General features: G+C 35.8%; 2 protein-coding genes across 5 annotated transcripts in view; both read left to right on the plus strand.

Moving 5' to 3' along the window:
- The window catches only part of LOC107722146 (neurabin-1-like), a 54,733-nt gene extending 33,539 nt beyond the window's left edge, over positions 1 to 21,194 (plus strand). For 2 of the 4 annotated variants that reach the window (XM_016530384.1, XM_016530382.1), the window contains exons 7-20: positions 2,438 to 2,596; positions 5,051 to 5,104; positions 6,349 to 6,578; positions 8,490 to 8,586; positions 9,724 to 9,871; positions 14,836 to 14,888; positions 15,500 to 15,584; positions 15,778 to 15,829; positions 16,526 to 16,585; positions 17,285 to 17,333; positions 18,529 to 18,648; positions 18,822 to 18,845; positions 19,060 to 19,242; positions 19,847 to 21,194. In XM_016530384.1, the coding sequence (XP_016385870.1) occupies positions 2,438 to 2,596; positions 5,051 to 5,104; positions 6,349 to 6,578; positions 8,490 to 8,586; positions 9,724 to 9,871; positions 14,836 to 14,888; positions 15,500 to 15,584; positions 15,778 to 15,829; positions 16,526 to 16,585; positions 17,285 to 17,333; positions 18,529 to 18,648; positions 18,822 to 18,845; positions 19,060 to 19,242; positions 19,847 to 20,041 (1,509 nt within the window). In that variant the 3' untranslated portion in view covers positions 20,042 to 21,194. The remainder of the gene's footprint in view (positions 1 to 2,437; positions 2,597 to 5,050; positions 5,105 to 6,348; positions 6,579 to 8,489; positions 8,587 to 9,723; positions 9,872 to 14,835; positions 14,889 to 15,499; positions 15,585 to 15,777; positions 15,830 to 16,525; positions 16,586 to 17,284; positions 17,334 to 18,528; positions 18,649 to 18,821; positions 18,846 to 19,059; positions 19,243 to 19,846) is intronic. The other 2 variants (XM_016530385.1, XM_016530386.1) reach the window with 2 other exon arrangements.
- A 2,755-nt stretch (positions 21,195 to 23,949) lies between these two features.
- Positions 23,950 to 27,102, plus strand: part of LOC107722148 (ankyrin repeat and SOCS box protein 4-like) — a 4,407-nt gene continuing 1,254 nt past the window's right edge. Inside the window, exons 1-4 of the mRNA XM_016530392.1 lie at positions 23,950 to 24,166; positions 25,192 to 25,491; positions 25,720 to 26,207; positions 26,369 to 26,482. Of these exons, the coding sequence (XP_016385878.1) occupies positions 23,950 to 24,166; positions 25,192 to 25,491; positions 25,720 to 26,207; positions 26,369 to 26,482 (1,119 nt within the window). The remainder of the gene's footprint in view (positions 24,167 to 25,191; positions 25,492 to 25,719; positions 26,208 to 26,368; positions 26,483 to 27,102) is intronic.

Consider the following 27,102-nt stretch of genomic DNA (forward strand, 5'->3'; position numbering starts at 1 on the left):
AAAAATTTACTGACTCCAAACTTTTGAACAGTAGTGTATATTGTATATCTAGTGTATAACACAAGATTTCCATTTAGAATAAATGCTGTTTTTTATTTTATATTCATAAAAGAATCCTGAAAAAAGTATCACAGGTTCCAAAAAACATGAAGTAGCACAACTGTTTCCAGCACTGATAATAAATCAGCATATTAGAATGATTTCTGAATGATCATGTGACACTGAAGGAAGGAGTAATGATGCTGAAAATTCAGTTTTGCATCACAGGAATAAAATATATTTTAAAGTATATTAAAATAGAAACTGTTATTTTAAATTGCAATAATATTTCACAAAAAACCAGGGTTGTTTTTGTATTTTTGATCAAATAAATACAGCCTTGATGAGCACAAGAAACTTCGGTAAAAAATATTAAAAATCTTACTGATCCCACACTTTTGACCGGTAGTGTGTGTGTATATATATATATATATATATCATATTTATTATATTAAACATATCACAATATATATGACACAAAATTGCTTATTTCCAATATTTTTACATTTAGTTACTTTACATTTACTGTTCACATAAAGTTAATCTTTAAAAGCACATAACAGTTAAATGTATCCCTAGAAAATCTTTAGAAAATCTAAAAAAATGTATATCCATTTTCTTACTGTACATTATAATGTTCCCAAATTCACATGTAGCATTTGAAACAATTTATTAAAATTTTTAGTGTTTTATTTTTGATATATTTTGACAAAATAGTATTGAACTATAATATGAAATATAGTAAAACGAACTTATTTTGTTATCTAATACAGTGACCTTAATACATTTTTAGTGTGGCTCTCTGTACTCTCTGTGCCTCTTTATATGACCTTCTTACAATTAGTTTCCTCAAATGTGTTTCCTCAATTAGTTTCCTCAAATGCACGCTTTCCAACCACCAGCGTGTTAAAAGGATGGTGACACATATACTAATTGAATGTGACACTCCAAAATGAGCTAATTTGCCCCTTGAGAGTATCTGAGAGATAATATCATGCTGATGAAATGGAGTCTGTGTGCTACACTCCGTGTCCTCTCATTTAACATGTGTGTGAGGGGATGAGAGACACAAATGAGACACAATTGAGACCACTCAGGTTAAAGCAGTACAGTAGGACAGGGTTATATATGGCCTCCTGCCAGGCAGAATAATTTGATCTGGAAAGAAGGCCTCCCAGGGAACAGCCCTGCCCTGCAACCAGATACGAGCCCCAGCCAAGCAGAACCAACCTGTCTGTGTGTGTCTGCACATCCATCCATCCATCCGCCTAAAATAACTGGCAGATCCACACGCAAGCAGGAGAAATAGATGCTGCATGAATCGCTTTTATTTTGAAAAGATAGCAGACCAAAACTGTTCAAAAGTTTGGCATCATCATGATTTAAAAATATATATATACAGTGGGTACGGAAAGTATTCAGACCCCCTTACATTTTTCACTCTTTGTTATATTGCAGCCATTTGCTAAAATCATTTAAGTTAATTTTTTTCCCTCATTAATGTACTCACAGCACCCCATATTGACAGAAAAACACAGAATTGTTGACATCTTTGCAGATTTATTAAAAAAGAAAAACAGAATGTCAACAATTCTGTGTTTTTCTGTCAATATGGGGTGCTGTGTGTACATTAATGAGGAAAAAAAATTAACTTAAATGATTTTAGCAAATGGCTGCAATATAACAAAGAGTGAAAAATTTAAGGGGGTCTGAATACTTTCCGTACCCACTGTATATATATATATTCAAGGATGCGTTAAATGTAACAATGTGACAATAAAGACATTTACAATGTTACAAAAGATTTTTATTTCAAATAAATGTTGTTCTTTTGAACTTTCTATTCATCAAAGATTTTTGAAAAAAAAGGCTATCATGGTTTTCACTAAAAAACATTAAGCAGTTGTTAAGCAGCAACTGTTTTCAACATTGATAACCATAAGAAATTTTTATTGTTGAACAGTATTGTATTTTATGCATAACACCATATTAAGAAACAGACCAAATTTTTCAATTTTATGCACGCATTGCTATGCAATCACTCAGATGTTCAGAGTGCTTGCTAGAGCATTGCTACATGATTGCTACAGTGTTCTGTGGGTTGTTAGGTCATTGTTTACTAGCTCAAGTCAAAAGACTTGTGGTCCTAAGATTTTGTTGAGCTGTTCAAATCGAGGTAAAGTTCACATTTCAATTGGCTAAGCATACCAGTTAATATAAAAGCTAAAAATCAGGTTTTTAGGATATGAATTGGTCTAGTATCTGTATTGTTTTAAGAAAATACAGCATCCTGGACACACAATGTGAAGTTGTTCAGCCTATTAAAGATAGAAACCCTTCACATTGATTGCTCCAGTAAATGCAGTGTGGATGTTTATTCCCATGTGCTCGTGCCCAGACAGGGGAGTATGCCACGGATGAGGAGGAGGAGGAGGAGGCAGGCCAGACAGGAACAGACAGAGATGTGGCCATCGAGGTTTTCGATTTACCTGAAAACGAGGACATCATCTCGCCATCAGAACTGGATGCCACCAAACTTTATCAGAAGTTTCGAGAGGTAAACCAAGATTGCATGCATTTTTTTTTTAAATGGATCAATGAAAGGAAGTACTTAAAGGGGTCATATGATGTTGCTAAAAATAACATTATTTTGTGTATTTGGTGTAATGAAATGTGTTTATGCGGTTTAAGGTTAAAAAAACACATTATTTTCCACATACTGTACATTATTGTTTCTCCTTTATGCCCCGCCTTTCTGAAACGCGTCGATTTTTACAAAGCTCATCAGTCTGAAAAAGTGAGGTGTGCTCTGATTGGCCAGCTATCCAGAGCGTTGTGATTGGCCGAATACCTCAAGCATGTGACAGAAATGTTACGCCCCTTACAATATTGTGATGCGCTGGACACATCTGAATATTTGGGTTGAACTGTTCTGGAACAGTGTTGTAAATACAACTTAACCACTGATTTCTAGTCGTGTCCTCTTTTGGAAGACCAAACAAAGTAGTTTAGCTTTCACAACGAAACACAGCGCCACACACGGCAGGCTAGAGTGAGCGGCGGTGGCCTTAAGTGAGCATAGGCCGGGGGCTAGAGGGAGGAACGGCCGGCGGGCTGAGTGAGCGGAGGCCGGTGGGCTTGAGAACGGCGCGGCCGGCGGATTCGACGAAGGAGCGTCCGGCGGGCTTGCGGCAACCACATGTGACGACCCCGGGCTGGACTCCGCTTCGTCCACGGTGAAAGCCGATCCGGTGATCCACAGCGCGAAGTTGATGTATTTCCTCAGCGACCAGCACGGATCAGCTCTAAGCATGACGAAGCGGATATCGTCCTCTTTTGGAAGGCCAAACAAAGTAGTTTCGCTTTCACAAAGAAACACACAGCGCCTTCACGACATGGCGGCGGCAACAACAATACTACAGCGAGAATAAAAGTTACGCCTTCTTTCTTTGCGTGAACATTTGGGCGGTGTTATGCAAATCTTCCCACATCGTGACGTAGACATGTGGGGGCGTGTTAGTACGAGCCGTTTTAGGTAGGTGTGGTTAACTCTTAACTTTTATAAAGAATATCTCTTTGGATTTGAGACTTTAGTCTTTGCAACTTTACAGATCTTCTTTATGCACCAAGAGCTTGTAATACTCCAAAGAGAAAGAAAAATCATATGACCCCTTTAACCTTTAGAAAACCTGAAAAGGTCAAACTAAATATTAATTCAGCTGTCAGCTTTATTTTCTGTCTAAATACAGATAAAAAATTATAATTTGGTTGTTTTGGCAATAAATTTTAGCTATTTTATGTAAATAATAGTTTATCTTTTGAACTTTCTAATCATCAAAGAATCATGTTTTCAGAAAATATTAAGCAACTGTTTTCAACATTGCTAATAATGTTTCTTGAGAAACAAATCAACATATTGAAATAATTTTGAAGTAATGGCTGCTAAATATGAATAAATTACATTAAAAATGTATTACAATGCTTATTTTAAATTGTAATAAACTATAAATTGTTAAAAATCCATATTCTTTTGCGAGAAATGGTGTAAATATTGTGTCCCAGAACTCACTCATTCCTCAGTTGTCTCAGTATATTTCCTGCTGGCTCTCTGCTGTTCTTTCTCTTGAGTCTGGATTTGCAGAGAGAGAGAGAGAGAGAGAGAGAGCATAATAAATGCTCGACTATTAGACTTCATCACCACACACAATGTACTGAGCAGAAGCCAAATCGGATTTTTACCAAATTACCGTACATCTGATCACATCTATACATTACATACTCTCTCTGAAAAACATGTTAACCAAGATAAAGGTAAAATATATGCATGCTTTATTGACTTTAAAAAAGCTTTTGACTCAATTTGGCACCAAGGACTATTCTACAAACTTATTGAAAGTGGCATAGGAGGTAAAACCTATGACCTTATCAAATCAATGTACACTGAAAGTAAATGTGGCGTAAAAATCAGCACCAATAGAAGAGAAAACACTCAACCTGCCCATATCTGATGTTTCCAGCACATGTAGATTATACTACGCCAAATTACTGTATTATATTGCTTAGATGTATATTTTGCTTCTGTAAATATGTCTAATCCCTTATTTTATTTTTATTTCTAGTTTATATACTTACATACATTAGTAATTCATTTTGCACTACATGCTTAATACTTTTTATATATTATTATTATTACTATTATTTTTCTTTCTGTTAATACATGTGTACTATTTGTAAGCAGTCCAGCTGCAATTGCTTTGGCAATACAAATGTATAATTTTTGTCATGCCAATAAAGCACTCTTAAATTGAAAATTGAATTCAATTGCTATATTGTTCCAAATTACACTGTTGTATATGTTCTCTTTTCCTATGCATGCTTTGGCAATGGAGAGAGAGAGAGAGAAAGAGAGAGAGAGTGTTGTCACGCAGAGAGAGCCTCTCTGGTCAGTTTCCTTTGAGAGGAGGACTGTCCTTGATCATCCACTCATCTTTCTTCTACTCTCTCTTATCAGCTGCAGATTAAACACACTGTCACTGAAGCTGAGATTCAGAAACTCAAGAACAAGGTAAGAGGCTACTGTATCTGCTAATATTTTTCCCCCCTCACAGAAAGCTACAAATTGGATGTTTTTTTCCCCAACTGGAATTTGCAGTACGTTGAAGAAAAAGAACAACTGCTTTTATTGCAAGTTTCCTTTATACTTCAAACTTTTTTGTTTGTTATCATTTATAAAGTAAGCAAGAGGAAAGTGCACCCACATGACCTCAGAATGGCAGCAAAAAAATAAAAATCTTAATTTTAATTTTAGTATTATTTACTATTATACACTATTTATGTTAATTATTGTTTTAGTTTTAGTAATTTTAGTACTTACACTTATTTCAATTAGAATGCTAAGACATAGTGTCTAATTTTTATTTTATAGTTATAGTACATATATTATAGTTTATATGTACTATAACTATAAAATAAATATTATATATATATATATATATTATAGTATATTATAGTTTTTTGTTGAATATTTATATTGTATCTTAGCTTTCTTTATTTACTAAAAACTAATTGTATTAGTTTTAGTTTCAGTTTTAGTTAACAAAAACAACAGTGGCAAAAATCTGATGTTTTTGTTGCAACCAACTCAATTCTGTTTTGTATTTTGTAGTCTAAACAGCAAACCAAATAGGGTTTTTGTCATTCAGAACATTTGTCATACATTTTTTTACTCACACTTTCCTCAGAGCTAGTGGCATTCACTTTGTAGTGAATAGTGAATGAGTGAATGAGTCAGCGGTTTTGGACAGTATGTGCATGAATGCTTAAAGCACCTTCTCTTAAGCACCTTGTGAATTCAGTGGCAAATGTCATGTTAGACATGAGCAGAATCACAAATTTTAGCTTTCCACACTGACGGCTAATCTCAGTTGTTGTCTGAGAAAATCTCTTGGCATAGTGCTGACGTTTACATCATTATTATTGCTACCCATGTAGATGCGCCGGATATTGACTACACTGCCTGAACAAAAGTCAGATTTCATCACTTGTGAAATGACAGTGTAGACACTCACGGCTTGTTTATGGTGTGAACAAATCTATTTATATTCCTCCATCTCATATGAAGACATGTATCATTCCTGTAAAATAAAAGTAGTATGCACAGGAACATTTCTTAAGTTAGTAAATTGGGTCTGTTTTGTTTTCATGTTGTCTTTAATGTCCATTTAAACAGTTCACTATATGCTCTATTGAATTTGTGGGATTTTTACCTTCATTTCCTCTCTGTGTCTCCATCCTGGTTTCTCTATATAGCTGGCTGCAGTGGAAAAAGAGAAGGCAAGGTGGGAGAGAGAGAAGACACAGCTCAAGCAAAGCATTGAGGACAATAAGGAGAGGATGCTAAAACTGGAGAGCTATTGGATCGAGGCTCAGACTCTGTGCCATACGGTCAATGAGCATCTGAAGGAGGCTCAAAGTCAGTATCAGGCCCTGGAAAAGAAGTACAACAAGGCCAAGAAGCTCATTAAAGACTTCCAGCAGAGGTACAGATTCTGAGATGATCGAAGCGTACTTTAACTCTGTCCTTTAAACATAAGAGAATTCATAGAGAATACTAATTACATTTCAGGTAATTATAATACCAGCGCAGCGCTGAAGAGAGGGATCTTGATTATATGGCTGCTGTTCTTCACAAAAGACCACAAATGAGCTCATTACCATGAATGGCAGTAAAAGAGCTTCTGAGTTTTTAAAGTAGTGGCGTTCTTAAACTCTGTTAGTTGCCTTGCCTACATAGGGAGCTGCCATGTTAGGTAGCATCCTAACCATCATAGAACCTTATAGGCAACCCACATTGGAAACACTTATATACAGGTATATACACCAATCTTCAAAAGTTTGGCTTCAGTTAGATGTTTTATATTCAGCAAGGCTGCATTAATTCAATTAAGTAAAAACAGTAATATTTTGACAATTTAAAATAGCTATTTTCTATTTTAATATCTTTTAAAATGTCATTTATTCCTGTGATGCAAAGCTGAATTTTCAGCAGCGGTTACTCTAGTAGTCTTTAGTGTCACACGATCCTTCAGAAATTATTCTAATATGCTGATTTGGTGCTCAAGAATTATTTCTTTGTATTATCGGTGTTAAAAACAGTTTTGCTGCGTAATATTTAGGTGGAAACTGTGATACAGTTTTTTTTTCTTTGAATAGAATGTTATTTATTTGAAATAGAAATCTTTTTTAACATTATAAAAGTCTTTACTGGCACGTTTTGATTGATTGATTTAATGCATCCTTGCTAAAAAGTAAAAACTTAAAAAGTATTAATTTCTAAAAAAAAATATATATACTAATAAATGATACTGTGAATATAAAGAAATTACTACAACTGATTTCAGTGGAGCTTGACATTAGCATGTCGCTAAGCTAACAGCAGTATACTCTGTTTTAAAAATAAGCAGCACATACAAGTTGTATGTATAATGGTATTTTTTCTTAAATTAAATTAAATTGAAGTATTTTATATAATTTTTAACTGAATTAATTGTGGTTATAATTAACATTCATGTCACTTTGCCCACAATCTGGGATGGATTTTGAACATGTTGCAGTGCATTATGGGATTGGCTTCTCCACAAATGATACATGACATGTTGGATTTGAACAAAACGAAGTCTTAATAATCTGCATAATTATACTATCTACCTTTTGTAACAGTCTTTGTCAAGAATATGTTTGTGATTCTGTACGTAGGCAGCTCTCTAGGTTTTGGCACAGAGCCCTGGTGACAAGAAATGGCTTGTAGCCATTTACATACAATGTCTGTTCTACTGTAAAACAGCTGTCATGCTGGACCAGCATATGCTGGCGTAGCTGGTCGATTAGCATGGTGAAGCTAGAAGATCCAAATCACATAAATGAGTGACTAGCCTTTTCAACAGGGTAGATTTTGTACTTAAATGCAGCTTAGGTTATAAAATGAAAAGATGCGTTGCGATTATAGGCTATAACTGTGAACTGTGAGTTTAGTCTTCATGATGTCTGTGTGGCTGAAGGTTGTGAAATCTCAGCGTGCATTCCTCAAGCCTAAAAGTGTGTGTGTGAGCTGATCTCTGTGGTCATTTCTATCACAGCTCCTCTCCTCTGGAGCCTGACTGCCTTTAATTGTGGTTTCCCTTCAGGCATTATTGCCATAGTTAACTGCAGAGTCGCTGTCTATCCATGCCGACAAACCTGAGTATGCAGTCATGGCACTCCATTGTACGAGAAGTCTCTCAGTTGACAGTAGTTTGATGGATTTGTTTTTTGTTATTTGCATGATAATGAGGTTCTCTGCTCTCGAAGCCCTTCGAAACAGACTAATAGGTCCATGCAAACCCGTCTCAGCCCATATATGAGCACAAACATTATTGTCCTTTCGCCAAATCTCTGTCTTTGCTCGCTTTCAGAGAGATGGAGTTTGCTCAGAGGGAGGATGCAGAGAAGAAGAGGCTGGAGGAGGCGGAAAAAGCTCATTTGGCTGAAATCCAGAGTCTTCAAGTTAGGGTAATTATCTGCACACACACACACGTCATTGCATTTCACTGCATTTCATGGCAACTGTCTTGTACTGTGAAATCATCCAAGTTTGTTTGCTTAAGTCAGTTTTTGAGCCCGCGTGGAAAAGGTATATCGCAACTGAGCAAGATTCTTAAATGTTTTGCTGGAAATTTGGATGAGACAAAGCATAGGAACGATATTAAAACATTACAGACCTGGTCAGATTGAATATTAATTAGGTAACACCCAGTAGTGATCTCCTGAAGGTCAGGTAAGTGAGTGTGTCGATAAATGGTGCGCTATGTGCATGCACAATTCAGTGGGAGTGAATTCCACCTTTTGACAAAATGTTTGGACAACCAGTAACAGAATTTTTCTGTAAATCTATTTCAAATATCACAGTAAATACTTTTATTGTAGTTAGATATGATTTATACAGGCCTGTAATTATGTTTTACAAGTGTTATACAGTGAAATGGGCCACATACATGGGCCATAAGAAACCAACATATAGAATAGAACTTGTATAGAACTTGTGCATCTGCTGGCAGGAAGGCACTTCTGTTTAACTGATAATATCTTATAATATAATATTTAATAGAGATTTTTTTCATATAGGAGTATATACTACCCTGTTAAATTTTATTTATTTATTTATTTATTTTTTGAAAGAAATTAATACTTTTATTTAGCAAGGACACATTAAGATCAAACATGACAGTCAATCTTTATAATATAATATTATAATTATACAAAAGCATTCTATTTCAAATAAATGCTGTTCTCTAATCAAAGAATCACAAAAAAGTATCAATTTCTACAAAAAATTTTATGCAACTGAACTTGTTTTCAACAATGATGAATGAAGAAATATTTCTTGAGCAGCAAATCGGCATATTAGAATGATTTCTGAAGGATCATGTGACACCGAAGACTGGAGTAATGGCTGCTGAAAATTCAGCTTTGCCATCACAGGAATAAATAACATAAAATATATGTGAAAATAGAAAACAGTTATTTTAAATTGTAAGAATATTTAACAATATTACTGTTTTACTGTACTTGGTGACCATAAGAGACTTCTATACTGTATAATCCATATGTGTGTCGTATAAAAACTATAGCACGTGTGGTCTTGTTTAGATTGCTACACTGGAGTCAGAGCTGATGCAGCTGATGAAGCAAAATGGCATCCAGGTAAACAATAACAACAACAGCGCTGAGAGCCGAGTCCAGCTGACTGAGAGACTGTCAGCCTTACAGTGTCCAAGGAGAAGTGTTGCTGGAGGAGGTGAGTCACAAAAACACACATACACGCACCTCAACACTCTCACCCACTGGCTTATTAATTACCAAAATGATCATCCGTCTTCTGTTTGACAAGTGTCCTCAAACCAGAACTCATATAAACACACACTCACTTGCGTACCAGGACACACTTTATACAGCAGGTCATTTTTTGCACCCAAACTATTAATAGTGATATAGTGGTAGGTGAAGCACCATGCAGGTACCAGATGGGCATCATCATTATGTGACAGGAACAATTAATACGCAGGACAAATTTGCTTATCAGTGATAAATATTGCTTTAATTTTTTTTTATCCTCATACAAATAAACAGAACAAGCCATTAAAAAGGGAACTGAATAGGAGTTGTTAACATTAAATATTTTGGGGAAATTTACATGTAGTGTAACAAACTCCATCTAAAATTTAAATAATATTGTGCTAATTCTTCATTATTATTATTATTATGCATTTTTATTATTATAATTTTTTTATGTTATTTAAAAATTATTGTATTATGCATTATAATGATAATAATATGAATCATATCATCTCATTATTATTATCATCTGCATAATACAATAATTTTAAATATTAATATATATAGTGAGAGTGAGAGAGTAATAAAAATATCAATAATTATTTAAAATATATATTTTTCATATTTAAAAAATATTGTATTATGCATGTTGATTAGCTAATAATAAAATTAATTTTTATTATTATTATTATCTTTTTTATTTTTAAATAACAAAAATAGTAATAATAATCATAATGATAATCATTTGAATAAAAAAATTAGATAATAATAATAATTAACGTAAAAATCATTTATACTATATTTTCAATACATTGACAGCTGAACAAACAATGCCCTGGGACACAACAGTGTGAAATATTCAAAAAATATTTCTGTTCCTCATAGCCTCACTTGTGTTAAATATGGCAAGCACTTTCTGCTTGTTATGTAACAGTATCTCTCTGTAATAAACTCCATTCTGCACCAATGCCCCTACACCCTCTCTCATTTTGAACTCTGATCTTGCAGCGGCACGCAACTGAGGTTTGTTAATGAAATTAAAGCAGCATCATTCTTCTCAGGCGCTTGATGCTTCACACCTCACACACTCAATAGTAATGGGTGCACTGGCCCTTCAAATCTGCCTATTTCTGAATCTGCTATGATCACTGTGATAAGAGTGGACAGCGCTGGAAAGCTGATTGGATGCATTGTGACTGAATGAGGCAGATTATGAGGAAGTGCTGCCGCAGTGACGGCCTCAGTTCACTGAAAGCCTCTTCTGCAGGAAACCTCTCAGCCCTGTTTCCAACAAGAGCCCATTTCATTTCAAATATCCGTAAATAGCATATGGCGCTACAGGACATTGTATCATATAAACAAACTAGCCAGTAGTCTGTTGTAGGATTGTATGTTTTCATCAGCCAAAGCACCTGATATTTGCAACCCTCTACATTGCGAGTAAATCACTCGCATATGCGACTAAATCTTCACTCTGGGCGACTAAATGATGTCTAATATTAGCCAATTGCTAATAACTTCTCAGATTTTACTCGCCAGTATGTGAGTTGAAGGCTAAGTATAAGTTTAGCACAGATATATTTTCACTCACCGAACACTCTGACTGAGCGCTTCAGAGTTTCACTACTGTCTCCGCCAAGCGATCTGTGCTGTTTTTCAGTTCATCTGAATGGATGTGCGAGTAAACTCTAGTGTGAAGGGGCACGACTCGCCGTCGCTTTGTTTCACACAAACGCAGAGAGAGAGGGAGAGAGAGAATTGCCGCGTTACATGTAAACGATATTCTTTGTTGTATTTTGCTGTCAAAATAACGGAGTTCCTTTGGAATTCTTCTGCTTTTAAGAACTACCGCTTTCTCCGGTAGTGGGCGGAACTAATGCGCAAACGGCAATCAATATGCATTCATACATGGTTATCAAGTTTTAATTCTAATTACTAAAGTTCTATCATTAAATAATATTGATTATCATATTATAATGCTTGACTGACTGATGTTAAGAGTGTACTTTCAGATATTTATAAAACTGCCATTTTACAAACATATATATATATATATATATATATTTATCGGTCTGGCGAGTAAACAAAAAAATTTACTAGCCAATGGCGATTCAATTGCCAAGGTGTTCGTAGAGGGCTGATTTGATAGTGGATTACTGTCATTTTTTGCTTAAGCAATTTTTTCCGTGTTAAAATACTTTCTCCTATTACATAGTTGCAGGAAAATGTGTAAAGCAGGGGTGTCCAAACTACGGCCCGCTATCACTCCTGTGGTGGCCCGCCAGGGATTTTTAAAAATGATACGAATCTGCAGAGGTGGGCAAACTACGGGCGTTTTCATCCAGCCCGTGAGGCAGTTGGTCCAAAATAGCTAATTTGATGCAATATCAGTAAAATCGAATGGATGGTAAAATCCAATAGCCTGTAATGCGGTATATAACGGTTAAGGCTAGAAGGGATACGTATGGCGCTACTGGGCATGCGCACATCAATACAGCATAATTTTTGTCACCCTGTACAAAAATAATTACTATTTTTTCATTATTGTAAGGGGTAGGTGTAGACGTTAAATAAAACACAATCTAATAGGTAGAAAATTAATTTCATTGTTCATTTCCGGTCTGAGCTGTATCCCGTATATAACCCCCGATTTACACCGTCCCGCCGCTCCAATGCGGCCACTTCAGTCAATGCTTGTGTTTACACCTGCCATGCCGCGGCACGTTTCAGAAGCGGCTCCCACGCTGCTTCGCTAAAGATAGGCGCCTAATCTAGTTTTGACGGACGCTGCGTTCAAGCCGCACAGCAAATACAAAATTTTTTTTGTCTTGCAAAGATATGCTTTTTTCTTCTGTTTTCCACACACATTTTTATGAAAATGGATATTATTTCTGGATTATAAATTGCGGGTTTTTTTCATCTGAAACGTGCTGCGATTTCAAAGGCGACTTATATAAAGCAATCAAGGTCAAGCGAATGAGAAAAGGCAAGTGAGTTTGTTTTGAGTTTGTATTGTGCATTTTCCAGCAACCACACCGCTAGTTTCAGTTTCACTTTAAATATTTAGGCTGGGCGTTTATAATATATGTTTAGAGTGAATGCCACTATAATTTGTGTTTGTTTTTTACTTATATTTTCGTTCTTTTTTCTATTCTGAGCACTGCTAAATTTACAGGGCTTTTTTGTGGAGTGTGGGGAATATACATGTTTCTAATGTTTGTAAACGTATCGTTTATTTTACATTATTTCTGAATGAAATGATAACATGTGTCTTATACATCAATCGACTTGTACACCAATGCAACTTATCTGTGTGTCATAAAGTGCTCATAAAAAAGGTAGAGATGGTACAAGAATAGAACTGCCATGTAGGCCTATGTACAAGTATACATACAGTACAGTAGTAAATGAGTGTCAATTTAGAATTAAAAAAAAAATCAAAGCTTCATTTGTCATAAACATATTATGCGGCCCCTCACTTAATGTGGAAAACTTGATGTGGCGCTCGAGTCAAAAAGTTTGCCCACCCCTAGTGTAAAGTATGTGAATTTGGTCATAAAATTAGATCTGATCTTAGACAAAATCACAACAACAGACAAACACCATTTGCTTAGACACACAAACAATGATATGATTTCACGTATGTATTGAACACACTATGTAAATATTCACAGTACCGGATGAAAAAAGAATGTTGGAAAAAGTGGTGGTTGTCCCACCCTAAACCTCCTCCAAACGATTCCCATAATTGCAGATCAGGCCCGCACTATGGTCGGGAGGAATTTTGCCCCATTTCTCTTTCAGTATAGCTACAGTTCTTGGGATGTCTGGTGTGCAGCGCTCTCTTGAGGTCTTAGTCGGGTTGAGGTCAGAGCTCTGACTGGGCCAGAAGGCAAATTTTCTTATGTTAAAGCCGTTATGTGAGTGTTTTTCATTGTTTGGGCTCCAGGTTTGCTAAAGACATTATGAATTATTAGAAAAATTCATATACTTTTCCTACACTGCACTGTGTGTTTTACACTGTGTGTTTAGTGTAGAACATGGTTTAGGGTCAGCAAAATTTGCTGCAAAATTCACCAAGGCTGCATTTATTTGATCAAAAATACAGTAAAATTGTAAAATATATATCTTAAAAAAATGTAGCTGCTCCCCTCACTTAATGTGGAAAACTTCATGTGGCGCTCGAGTCAAAAAGTTTGCCCACCCCTAGTGTAAAGTATGTGAATTTGGTCATAAAATTAGATCTGATCTTAGACAAAATCACAACAACAGACAAACACCATTTGCTTAGACACACAAACAATGATATGATTTCACGTATGTATTGAACACACTATGTAAATATTCACAGTACCGGATGAAAAAAGAATGTTGGAAAAAGTGGTGGTTGTCCCACCCTAAACCTCCTCCAAACGATTCCCATAATTGCAGATCAGGCCCGCACTATGGTCGGGAGGAATTTTGCCCCATTTCTCTTTCAGTATAGCTACAGTTCTTGGGATGTCTGGTGTGCAGCGCTCTCTTGAGGTCTTAGTCGGGTTGAGGTCAGAGCTCTGACTGGGCCAGAAGGCAAATTTTCTTATGTTAAAGCCGTTATGTGAGTGTTTTTCATTGTTTGGGCTCCAGGTTTGCTAAAGACATTATGAATTATTAGAAAAATTCATATACTTTTCCTACACTGCACTGTGTGTTTTACACTGTGTGTTTAGTGTAGAACATGGTTTAGGGTCAGCAAAATTTGCTGCAAAATTCACCAAGGCTGCATTTATTTGATCAAAAATACAGTAAAATTGTAAAATATATATCTTAAAAAAATGTAGCTGCTGAAAATACTAGTGTTCTAATAATTTTGGTCACCACTGTATATAATAAATATGTTGCTGTTTCGCAGTCTGTGTAATTGTATGGATCTGTTTTGTGTGCTAGAACTGGACGAGCTGACAGGAACCAGTGGAACTCACCCTGAGAGAAACGAGAGGGTAAGACTCACTTTCACACGCACCAAACACTTCTCATTCAGACTCAGGACATTTAAACCAGATGCACTGATGAAGAATGAAAGTCAATTCTAATCTCATGCTTAATTCATGAGTATGTGTAGAATATGTCCGCTTTCTATGGTTACAAAATACTCCATTAACATTAAATGCATTTATGATGTATGAACAGTCACAATTGTAACTTTATTTTTTTTACTCTGAATTAGTTTTCTTTTCCATCACTGGTTCTTGGGTGGGATAGGATCACAAAACAGGAAAGAAAAGCTAGAACATGTTATTGTACATATTGTTGTTCTTGTACGGCAGGATCAAGTTACAAATTGTTGTTGCCTAAGGGCCTGTTTTTACCTATTTAGCATATTTTTTAGGTTTCCTGAGAAAACATTTACGTTTCCTCTCTCAGAATTCTAAGCCACACTGTGTCTAACTGTTGTATGTGTCTGTAATAACCATAATACAGTACGTCTCTGCAAAGAAACAGAAGGAAGTACTGTTGGGTCAGCAGAAACAGACAGGAAACCACTTATTGTTGCAAAGAGCATTCTTTTTGGATGTTTAACACCTCTCTTTCTTTCTGTTGCTGTCTGTAGGGCTCTGGGCCTCAATCCTCCAGGGTGGCTGGTGCCACAGAGGCCAGGCTCAGGCAGCCGCAGCCTCAGGGACCTGATAATGAAGGTAAATGCACCAAACCATTAATACCTGATTAGGGCTCAATTACAGGCCTAATGAATTATGCTTAAAGCCTGAGAGACACAATGAGGAAAAGTCCCTAAAGAAAAGATAACATAACAAGAGGAACACTTGAAGTAATGGATATGGCCTCTATACAGTAAATGTTGCTATTTGTCTCTGCCTGATTGTTCTACAGGCTCCTCAGCAAGTCGTGATGATAAATCTGGCGAAAAACTTCTAGACTTGGGGTAAGATGGTGCCAATTCTACATTTACATGTGTGATGATGATGTATAAAAGTACAGTATAGCTTTATGTAATTGTCAGAATGAATGCAAAAGACACAAACCTTCTGTCTGTTGATGTAAACTGCTGTTCAAAAGTAATGTTAGTAATGCTTAATGTTAAGTCACTTATGCTCACCAAGACTGCATTTATTTGATCAAAAAATACAGTAAAAACAGTAACATTGTGAAATATGTTTACAATTTAAAACAACTGTTTTGTATTTTAATATATTTTTTAAATAAATGTCCTGTGGTGGCAAAGCTGAATATTCAGAAGTCATTACTACAGTCTTCAGTTTCACATGATCCTTCAGAAATCATTCTAATATGCTGATTTGGTCCAAAAAAGTTGTGGCAGAAAACAGTTGTGCTGCTTAATATTTGTGCGTAATATTCTGCTGTTTCAAGATTCTTTGATGAATAGAAAGTGTAAAAGAACAGCATTTATTTGAAATGGAACTATTTGGTAACATTCTAAATGTTATTATTGTCGATTTTAGATCAATTTAATGCATCCTTGCTGAACAAAAGTATTTAAAAGAAATTACTGACACCAAACTTTTGAATGGTAGTGTAGATTCAATAAAAGAAACTGTGTATATTACTGATGGGAATTCTCTTATCCCAAATTGTAACAAGCTTCTGGTAATACTTTCAGATCTTCTCTGAGGACGAGTAAAGGGAAAGAGCAGGATCCAAAAGGATCTCCTGGTAAAAGGTAAATAAAGAACCACATATCTAATATAAGTGGTTACATTCAGCCTACCTACAAATGAAATAGCAGGATTTTTGAGATCCTTTGCATAGCAATGTCAGGATAAATGCATTGTAACCTAAGTCTCATGAATTGTAAAGTACGTGCCCAGCTGTGCCTTAAAACTGAGGTCTCCAGGACTGCAAGATGAATAAAAGTGCAAAAGAGCTTCCACACTAGTTAAAAAGGAAAAAATCTAAGAATTTTGATTTTGTAAGTTTTTGTCCTTGGATTTAATGTACAAACCTTTTTTCTCATTTTATTTTTCTTGATCTTACACACCTAATTAATATGGACTGGGCTGGACATCTCAGATGTGCCAGACTGCAGGACATACACACACATTTTGCATTCGAATGAATCTTCAATGATTCAAAGAATTGCTTAATCGATGATTAAAGAGAATTGCTCAGCAGATGCGAGGCTAAATGAAGGTTTTATTTCCACCGGGAATAAACGGATGACCGGTCATATCCCACAGCGTCCCTGGATTACAATAGACTTTTAACAATGCAAATTAAAAAAAAAAAACTAAATTAAGGCTGACCCTTAAGTCTGTAAAGCAGTGAAATAAATGCAGGTCTCAGCTCTTGTCAGCATCTGTGCCATGTACCAGTCATTCAGTCATTATGTATGCTTGAATAACCAGTCCCCTATCTTTAGCTCCACAGGGCCTTCAGCAGAGAACAGTCCTGAAAGATGCAAGAGCAAGGTGAGAAAAGTCACACAGGCGTATATATACATACAGTATATATTTAGATAGCTAGTTTCAAAGAAATTGCAATGAGTTGTTTAAAATATAAATGCCTGCTGCCTGTTTAGTGATATAACCTCCCTCTGGTGTGTTGCATTTCCATTGAACAGAAATCTTTTTCCTGGCCACGCTTCTTCTCCTATTCATATTATGTGGTACTGTATCAAGTCATGTTTGTTCAGATCCAAGGCTAATCGGATGTTTCTCTGATTGTGGTGCATTACTGTTTTATTGTTGCTGAATTATTCTAAAGTATTGGGAAATTTCCCTCAGCTGCATGCATTCTGACTCTCATACTCTTTAATGTTTTCATATTCTTATTATAGAGGAACGTCACAAAATGTGACCTTGCTCAGGCTGTGTTTCTGGGATCAATGAAATCTTGTATTAAGTTTGAAGGACAAAAACTGTGGCCTGCTCCCCATGCTGAGTCAAGGCGTTCAGTTAGCTTTGAATGAATCACTTTTGTGCCAGCAAACAGCCCAACATATTCAGAGTAGTATTTTTATATTCAGTTCAGAATCTCTCTCACAGACTTTGAGGTGCTGGAGACAACCAGACTGGTAAACATGTCCATCTCATCTGTGTGGATAGTCTCTACAGGGACGAGAGTGTGTCTCTTCAAAAAATGTTTGACGTTGAGAAACTCAAAGCCTTTCAGCAATATTTTACAGAATAAAACGACCGGTGAACATAATGCCATTTGATTCTTGAAACTGTGACCTTGTGTTCAGAACATCTGACCAGAATCATATTCAAATGCATCATGTTAGCTGATTACGCTTCACGTTGAAAGACTTTCCCTAAATGCGTTCATTTAAAAATGCAAATGAATGTACTCCGTGACAAATTATCACGATTATCATATGAGTGACAGTATCAGTGTACACAAAGCATTTTGTCGGGGTGTGCATGTGCATGTCTCCTTTTGTCTTGTTAATCTTAAGAGACTTAATTGGCTTAACTGTCAATCACCAGTAATTATACTGATAATTCTTTGTCATAGTCAATAAAACAATCAGAATCAAGGAATAAATGATTACCTCTCAAGTAATGGAGAAACAATTCAATCAAACCAAAATGATACACGGATAAATGTGTCAATCAGATAACAGTTGTCTTACTGGTGTATTTCTCTCTGTCTCTCTTCCAGGGTCCTGGTGTCACTGATGACCTCAGCCTCAGCAGCACCAGCTCCACAGAGATCAGTGGCCTCCTGACCGACGCGAAGATGTCCAGCCGATCGCAAACACTAATGCTCTCCTCAGATGAGGTATTGTTTGTTCTTACTACCTGAATTCTGATTTACTTAACCTCATGTTGTTCCAAACCTGTATGACTTTCTTTAAGTTAACTCTATCTAAAGCATCACTTGTTCTGCCTGGAAAGATCAGCTTTTTCTGATTCAGTGAGGGTTTTTCTTGTCCTTTACGCTGCGTTTATTAGAGTGTGGATATGATTGAAGATGAGGTGAGACTTTTTTTTTTTTTTATGAGTTTGAATCCCAGAATGTTTGTGATCCAACAATCATTTTTAATTATTTTTTTTCTCAGGTTCCATTTGTTTTCTCAAAGTATATTAACTTGATTTCTTGAAATGCATGTAAAATTCATAGAAGCCAGTCAACATGAATTCTTAATTAGTGCTGAGGACTATGTGCTGTAAGTTTGCATGTGTGTGTCAGATTCTAGATGACGGTCCTCCTTCGAAGCCGTACCAGTGGCAGAACCGCAGTGTGACTGAATGGACATGTCAACAGGTGTCATGCTGGCTCATGGGTCTGAACCTGGAACAGTATGTCTCTCTTTTTACTGCCAAGAATGTGGATGGAGAGCAGCTACTCAAGCTGGACAGCACAGCACTCAAGGTGAGGAACAGATTTGTTGGGATAATTTAGTCTGTCTATTTTTTCTATTGTGTACGGTGAAAACCAAGCAAATGACGGATATAAGATGGCAAAAATATACATTTTCAATGATCAACAGATGACTTTAACATCATTAACTTCATTTTTGCACATTTAGAGTCATACGTTATTTGAATATTATACTAATAAATTAGATAATTTAATGCATTATTTAAGTCTTTACTTATTTAATATACCATGTACACAAGATTAAAAATCTGTATTTATGTTTTAAATATTTACATTTACAACAAAAAAGTTTTGATTAACTTTAATACATTTATTTGTTTGATTTATTTTTATTGATTTATTTTTTTTCAATAACGAAGTCCATTTTATACAAGAAAATTAAATCTTTTTTTAAACATTAAATGTTTGTAATAGATGGTTAGGTGTTTTTTTATCCATCAAAATAACTGCTTCCCCTGCCATATGCTAAAATTGCTAGAATAATTCATGTCCCATCTGCTTTCCCTGCAACGAGAAAGTTGTCTTTAGAGATTAGCATAGTTTCGTAGGACCCATCTGAACGTCCTGTAAGTGTGTCCGTGTATGTTTTTGGCAGGCTCTGGGTGTAGAGTCCTCTCAGGATCGGGCTCTGATTAAGAAAAAGCTGAAGGATCTGAAGGTGTTGATGGAAAAAGCTCAAAGACACCGAGAGAAAATGGAGAAGCAGCGCAAGAAGGAACTGGAGCATGTTCAGAAACAGGTCCGGAAAAATAGCAACTCCTCCGGACCAGAAGAGGGCGCTACTGAATGACACTACTCACCTCACCACTATCTCACAATTATAAGTACAGATGAGTTCAGCATTTCACGGGACTGAAAGTTCATTGCAAAAGGGGCTTATTGCTATTGAGCTGCCATTGGATGAATTGAACCCAAAATTTCCAAATATGGATTTTGTTATTTTTACTGAACAATATTCAGGTTTTTTTTGCTCGTTTTAGCAGAATGATCACTGCTTTTTTGGTTTCCTGTGTTTTATGTCTGATTAATATCTATTTATTTGCATATGGAGAATATGTATATATTGAACCAGAGCATATCAGCTCATAACTCATCCATGACAGTTAAAAACTGTGCATTACAAGCACCTTTAGACGTTGAGACATTGTACATATGCAGAAAGCATATATATAAATATGTCTAACGTGCCATAGTTTGTTCAAGGAACGTGGAAAGTTTTTAATACGACGGCTTTGACAAAGCACAGGTCAGAGAGATGGACAGTGTTGCTTTCGAGTGTCTCTTCACCTCAAAGAGTTTGAGCGCTGCTCACAAGAACCACTACAGTCTGATTCACTGGCAAACACAAACCTTACTGTGAGAAGAAAGCCATTCTGGGTAATGAGATATCACGGACCCTCATTGTGGATATTTCACTGTATACTTTGAACCTCCTGTTTGGATCTCCTTCATCAACCTGCCAGTATTCAAGATGATTACAACTGATGTGTATGTTCTTCTCCGAGCTTGAATCCTCCTAATGATCTTTGGAAGAAAAATGGTAGCAATGGGATACTAAACTATTTCAGGAGTCTGCCATTTTAAACTCTTCTACAAAGATGCAAGACTTGTACTCTAAAAGAAAAAAAGCAAGAAAAAAAGACCCACTGATGCTTCTATTTCACAGATACCCGCTTCTAGCCCTCTCCATCGCCCTGAGCTAGATTCTCAGTTAGACCCAAGTGCTGCCTTTTGAAGTGCTGTTTAGATTTTTATTTTATTTTTACGGTTTGAGGTTACAGTCTGGATCACACCGATTGTGTGAATGCACCTCTGTTTTACCGGCATCCAAATGTTGTAGAGCAGATGACAAATGTGCACTTAAAACGGACCTATCTATGTACAGTACACTACCAGTCAAAAGTTTGGGGTCAGTAGGATTTTTGAAAGAAATTAATGCGTTTATTCAGCAAGGATGCATTAAATTGATCAATAGAAATAGGATTTCTATTTCAAATACATGCTGTTCTTTGGAACTGTCTATTCATCAAAGAGCTCAAAATGTAAAACATTTTCCAGAAAAACACAACTGCACAACTGTTTTCAATATTTATCATATGAATTGTTTCTTGAGCAGCAAATCAGCATATTAGAATGATTTCTGAAGGATCATGTGACACAGAAGACGGGAGTAATGGCTGCTGAAAATTCAGCGTCGCCGTCACATGAATAAATTATATTATATTAAAATAGAAAATAGTTATTTTAAATTGTAATAATATTTAACACAAATATTGTTTTTTACTCAATTTTTAGTCAAATAAATGCAGCCTTGGTGAACATAAGAGACTTCTTTAAAAAAAAAAAAAAAAAGTTTTACTGACCCCAAACTTTTAAACAGTAGTGTGTGTTATTTTATCAGGCTAGATTTTATTCAGTTTGATCCCAGTGTTGTTGTTTTATTTTAATTTTTTTCAGTTATTTGTCAGATTCACAAAGAGAGCACCATAACATAGTCTTTTGTAATGTAATTTATTGCATAGAGTAATCAGTATCGCCAATTTATCAGTTTATCCTGGGTTGTATTTTTAAATTTATGCAACACATTTCCCATATGTATCAATTGTAAATATACAAAACACAGTAGCCTACAGACATTGTTTTGCATTTCAGAATCCACTTTGATGAGTCATATTAACCCTGTTTAACCCACATTCTATTCACTGCCCAATTTTATCAGACCGTATCATATTTTTCTCAATTCTGCATTATTGTAAACATGCTGTTTTCTCATACATGATGATACATATCGTTCATGTTTACATTTGAATTACTGATTATTTCCATAGCAACACGAAGGCAGCTTCAGTGGTACTTGGGCACTGTACAGAGGGCATTAGGCAGTGCCTCATAACCCTGTGAATTTATTACAAGCACTCAAATGTGACTCCATTTAAGATTATATTATTGCTAATTACTGAATTATTTATCTCTAATAATTTTAAGCCTGTCATAGCCTATTTATTGTTTTCCCAATCAAAGAAATGTTTGTAAATCAGTTCACATTATTTATGAAGCAAAAAAAAAGTACTACCAAAAACCTTAACTGTAATCAAAAAGTGGAGAATTAGGAGATTGTATGTTTGTTCATTAACTCACCGTGCTAACCGTGCTCTTGTGAACCTATCTTTATTATTGTAATTGCAAAAAGACGCTTGTCTTAACATTATGAAAACATTTCTAGCCCTCTGCTATGAATCACTTGAAAAAATATCCTGCTGTAGATCCAAATCTAACCTGCCTACCCATTTATGATATACTGACTTTTGTATGTCAAAGTTAAGCAATAGCTTTTAATCCCGGCGTTTTTTATCGATTCCATGAGGAGACCGAAGACCGGGTCTGTCTGTTTGAATGTGTCTGCGTGCAGGGATAATCACGTACGGATCTGAGGACAGAAATGTGCTTCTCTTTCATGGGTTATTTGTTGTTTTCACTGTAAGGCAGAGTCAGTCAGGGTATATAGAGGAACTGCACGCAACGCCTGAGAAAAGAGCATTAACCTGTGTATTTTTGTTCATCATACCCGCCCGCATGAGGGACCTCAATGTGCCATACCCATTCTTTCCAAAACTACTAAATTCTGTCCTTTATTTTTGTTCATGAAAAATTAAAAGCCTTGTGAAAGTTTGTCATGTTGGACTGTAAATACACTTCAAATGACATATTTGGTCAGAGAAATACAATGAAAGATCATTCCAAACCTGTCTCGAGTTGTTCATGTGCAAGCAGTTTGTGGATTCAAATGTGGAGGTTTTAAACATTTCAGACTTTTTTACGTTTTGCAATTTGTTGCGGAAAAGTAAAAAAAGAACAAAATACAAAAACTTGCAGAGAAGACTGTACAAATTCGTCAAAACGTAAAACTTAATTGCCATGAAGTGTGTTGAACATGTTTAATTAGTCAAAAATATTGCGAATTAGGCCTAAATTGTTTGAAATAACTATTTCTAAGTTCAGATTTTACTTGTGATGCCCCATTATCTCCACTGCATTTTCTTCCAGTTTGCATTTGCAAGTATTCTTATTACACAATCCTGAAGAAATCCTTCTTGTTTTGATTTATGATTTGAGAATCCTTCAATGTTATGATTTATTACTTACAAACTTTTTTTGTTAGCACATCTGAAAATGGTTGTGCCACTTAATGACCTGAATGTTTTATTTCAGCTTTATTGGTGTGTTCATTTTGAAAAATGCAACTTTGTGGCTTTATTTCACCTGTTTGTAATGCAATGTCTTGTTATCCGTCACATTCTTTTACGAGATAGCCTCCAAAAAGGAGGTGCACTTTTGCACCGTTTGCCATTGGTAATGGGTTCGCCCAAAATACTATAAGATATAATATGGCGTCTTTAGACTAAATCTTTATCATATTTCTTAAATGCAGTCGATATTTTATTGTGGTAATAAAAGTATTTTGGCGGATACTGTAATAACTATTGTAGCCCAATTTTTTGTGAACTTTTAACGCTTGTTTGGTCCAGAGTAGGCTATGCTTTGACCTCTTCCCCTCACAGTCTATTAATAGTCAGACTGATGTGACGGACTCGACACCGACTGTGTTTCACGCACGCTCCTGACCACTGGAATTCATAAAGCTTTCTGGAATTACCTAAACATACCGAAATAGTGTTTCTTGCGGATTAATCGTGAGATATGAGCAAGCCTCGAGCAGTTCTCGGTTTAGCGGAGGAAGATAACCGGACTTTGTCGCGGCGCGAAGCTGATAACCTTCTAAAGGCACGCTTTCTAGAAGCGCTCACGCGTAACGATGCAGTTGAGGTTGCAAAAATCCTTCGCACCACCAGCATTGACATAGACACTGTGTTAGACGTGGAGGACCGCGATATGATCCTTTCTTCTTATAAGCAAGGTAATTCATGTTGACACAACAGTCGCTCTTTTACCAGAGAAATCATGGTACTGACTGTATGACTGCAGTTAGTAATCCAGCCACACGGTGGAGCTAGACTGCCAATAACAGATTAAACGTCTATGAATTTTAATCACTTTGAAGAACGCACAGTAAGGGCACTTGGCATCAGCAGTGTGATATACACTATAATTTCCGATTTAACTATTTGTTCAGTTGCATAACTATACAAGTGATTTTTATGATTTCAAGTGAGACTTTTCGTGCTGTGAATTAATTTGTCACTCGACCCCTGAAATAAAAATTCAGGAGTTTTGTGGCTTTTAGGCCATGTATGGCTCATCCTGTACTACACAGAATTTGGTCTAATCAGATGCTCTATAGAATGAGAATGTCCTGCCCCCAATACCACCAGCAACCAATTAGCAAGCTGCTTTTTTAAGTATATTAACTGCTCCAAATTTCCTACTTTAATAAGAAATATGTTAACATATGAAAACAACATTTATCAACTGAGATAGGTGCTTAAAAAAAGCTAAACGGAGAAATTGTAAAATAGATGGGCAGCAGTCATGTTATTTTAGTGTTATTTATATATACTATTGTAGTTGTATTGTAGACTACTATATATTTACAGTGTATTAACATTATCAATTAGCTTTTATATATATTTTTTATATTTTAATATTAATATTTTAGTTGATGTTTTAGTACTTTTATGTGATTTTGACTTTTATTATTATTTTTTATATATATATTTCTGTGTAACTTTAATTTTATTTCCGTTTTACTTATAATTGTAGTTCTTCAGCTTACTTATTTCAGTTAGTTTCCAAGGCAACATTTCTAAATTTCTTTTATCTTCTTATGTTTTTCATCTAATATTGATATTTTGTATTTCAGCTTTATTTCAAAAAATATTTTTTTAAAGTTTTAGTTAACAACAACACTACGACCAGTTACACCTTAAAAATAAACAAATATATATATATTTATATTTATTATTAATTTTTTTTTCCCACCAGGTTACTGGCTACCAAGTTATAAGTTGGAGACATCCTGGGCGATGGGTCTTCACGTGTGTATGATGTACAACGCATTGGAGAGTGCCATAGTCCTTCTGCAGAATGGGGCAGCGGTCAACAGGAAACCTAATGGGAAAACCCCTCTACATGTGGCCTGTACAGTGTCTAATGCTGACTGTGTGGGACTTCTGCTGGAATGGGGCGCACGGATCAACAGTATGTCCCTGAGTGGGCATACTCCTTTACACTACTGCATTTCACCAGAGTCTTTGGACTGTGCCAAACATCTTATTCTCAAAGGTCTGTAGATTTAAATCTAAAATCTTCTTAGTTGACCTAAAAAATACATTTCTGTCAACATTTACTCACCCTCATGTCATTCCTTTCTTTCTTCTGTGGAATACAAACAACAATTGTAACTGTAACTGTATTTGTCCATATAGTGGAAGTCAATGGGGTCCAAAACAACACTGAACTTTTACTGGACAAAAAACACAAAAGACTTCTAATCTTCTAATCTTACTGCAGGAGCAAATATCAACACGCCCAGTGAGGAGAACCAGGACACCCCTCTGCACACTGCGGCCCGCTATGGTATCCCAGAGCTGGTGGCTTACTACATTGCCCATGGAGCTGATATCAATGCAATCAATGGCTACACGGAGACGCCTCTGATCACTGCTGCATTCTGGGCCATGGACATTCGCGAGCGGACCTACAGCTCAAACCACCATCTTGTCTGCAGAATCCTGTTGGACCACAATGCTAGCTTAAATTTATATGAGGAAGACAAGAAGACGGCACTGCACAAAGCTTGCTGGAACTGTGACCATGTGCTTATCCAGATGTTACTGGAGGCCGGTGCCAAGACTAATGCTATGGATATCAATGGATGCGCAGCGATACAGTATCTGCTGAAGGTGACGCAGATCAGGCCGTGGGCCATTCCTGAACGCTGCTATCAGCTGCTTCTGAACTACGGAGCAGCACGAGTGTATCCACCACAGTTTCACAAGGTACGACACTCACCCACCCAAACGGCTTTATTATTCCATATAGTATATTTGAAGAGTGAAGATGTCAGTGGAAATTTTATAGTCAACTAGATGGTGTTTGCACTTAAGATGAATCTTAAAATATGAATGTTGTTCTTTTTGGTTGTCTTTCTATTAAGTAGGTGTTGCAGGCGTGTCATGAATACCCCAGGGCAGTGGAGGTTATGGTCAATTCTTATGAACATATCAAGTACACTAAAAAATGGAGGGCTGCTATTCCTGAAGCTGTATATGAGGTCAGAAACAAACTTTTTTTATACACTGCAAATAATAAACAAAATGAGCAAATATAATGCAATAACACAAAACACGTAAAACACATTTAAAAAAAAAACTTTTAAATTTAGTAGGGTCTATGCTTAAAATAAGTGCAAAAATAAGGAAATTTTTTTTTTAGGTTTATCTTGCTTTAAAAATGTTTGGAAATGTTTCTTGAGCACCAAATCAGCATATTAGAATGATTTCTGAAGGATCATATGACATTGAAGACATGGAAGCTCAGCTTTGTCATCACAGGAATACATTACATTTTAAAATAAAATACAAAACCTTTATTTTAATTTGTAATAATATTTTCTGTACTTCTGGTAAAATAAATGCACCTTTAGTGAGCAAAAGAGAAAAAACCATTAAAAGAAAAAAAAAAAACAGCCCCAAAAATTTTGAAGAAAATGCAAATAAGCAAGTAAAGAAATAAATAAATAAAAATTACATTTTATTTAATGTTATTAAAGGGGTCATATGATGCTATTTTAAAGATCATTATTTGGTGTATTTGGTGTAACAGAATATGTTGACATGCTTTAATGTTCAAAAAACACATTATTTTTCAAATACTGTACATTATTGTAGGTCC

This window comes from Sinocyclocheilus rhinocerous, unplaced genomic scaffold, assembly GCF_001515625.1.
Source record: "Sinocyclocheilus rhinocerous isolate Xijiao unplaced genomic scaffold, SAMN03320098_v1.1 scaffold781, whole genome shotgun sequence".
NCBI lineage: Eukaryota > Metazoa > Chordata > Actinopteri > Cypriniformes > Cyprinidae > Sinocyclocheilus > Sinocyclocheilus rhinocerous.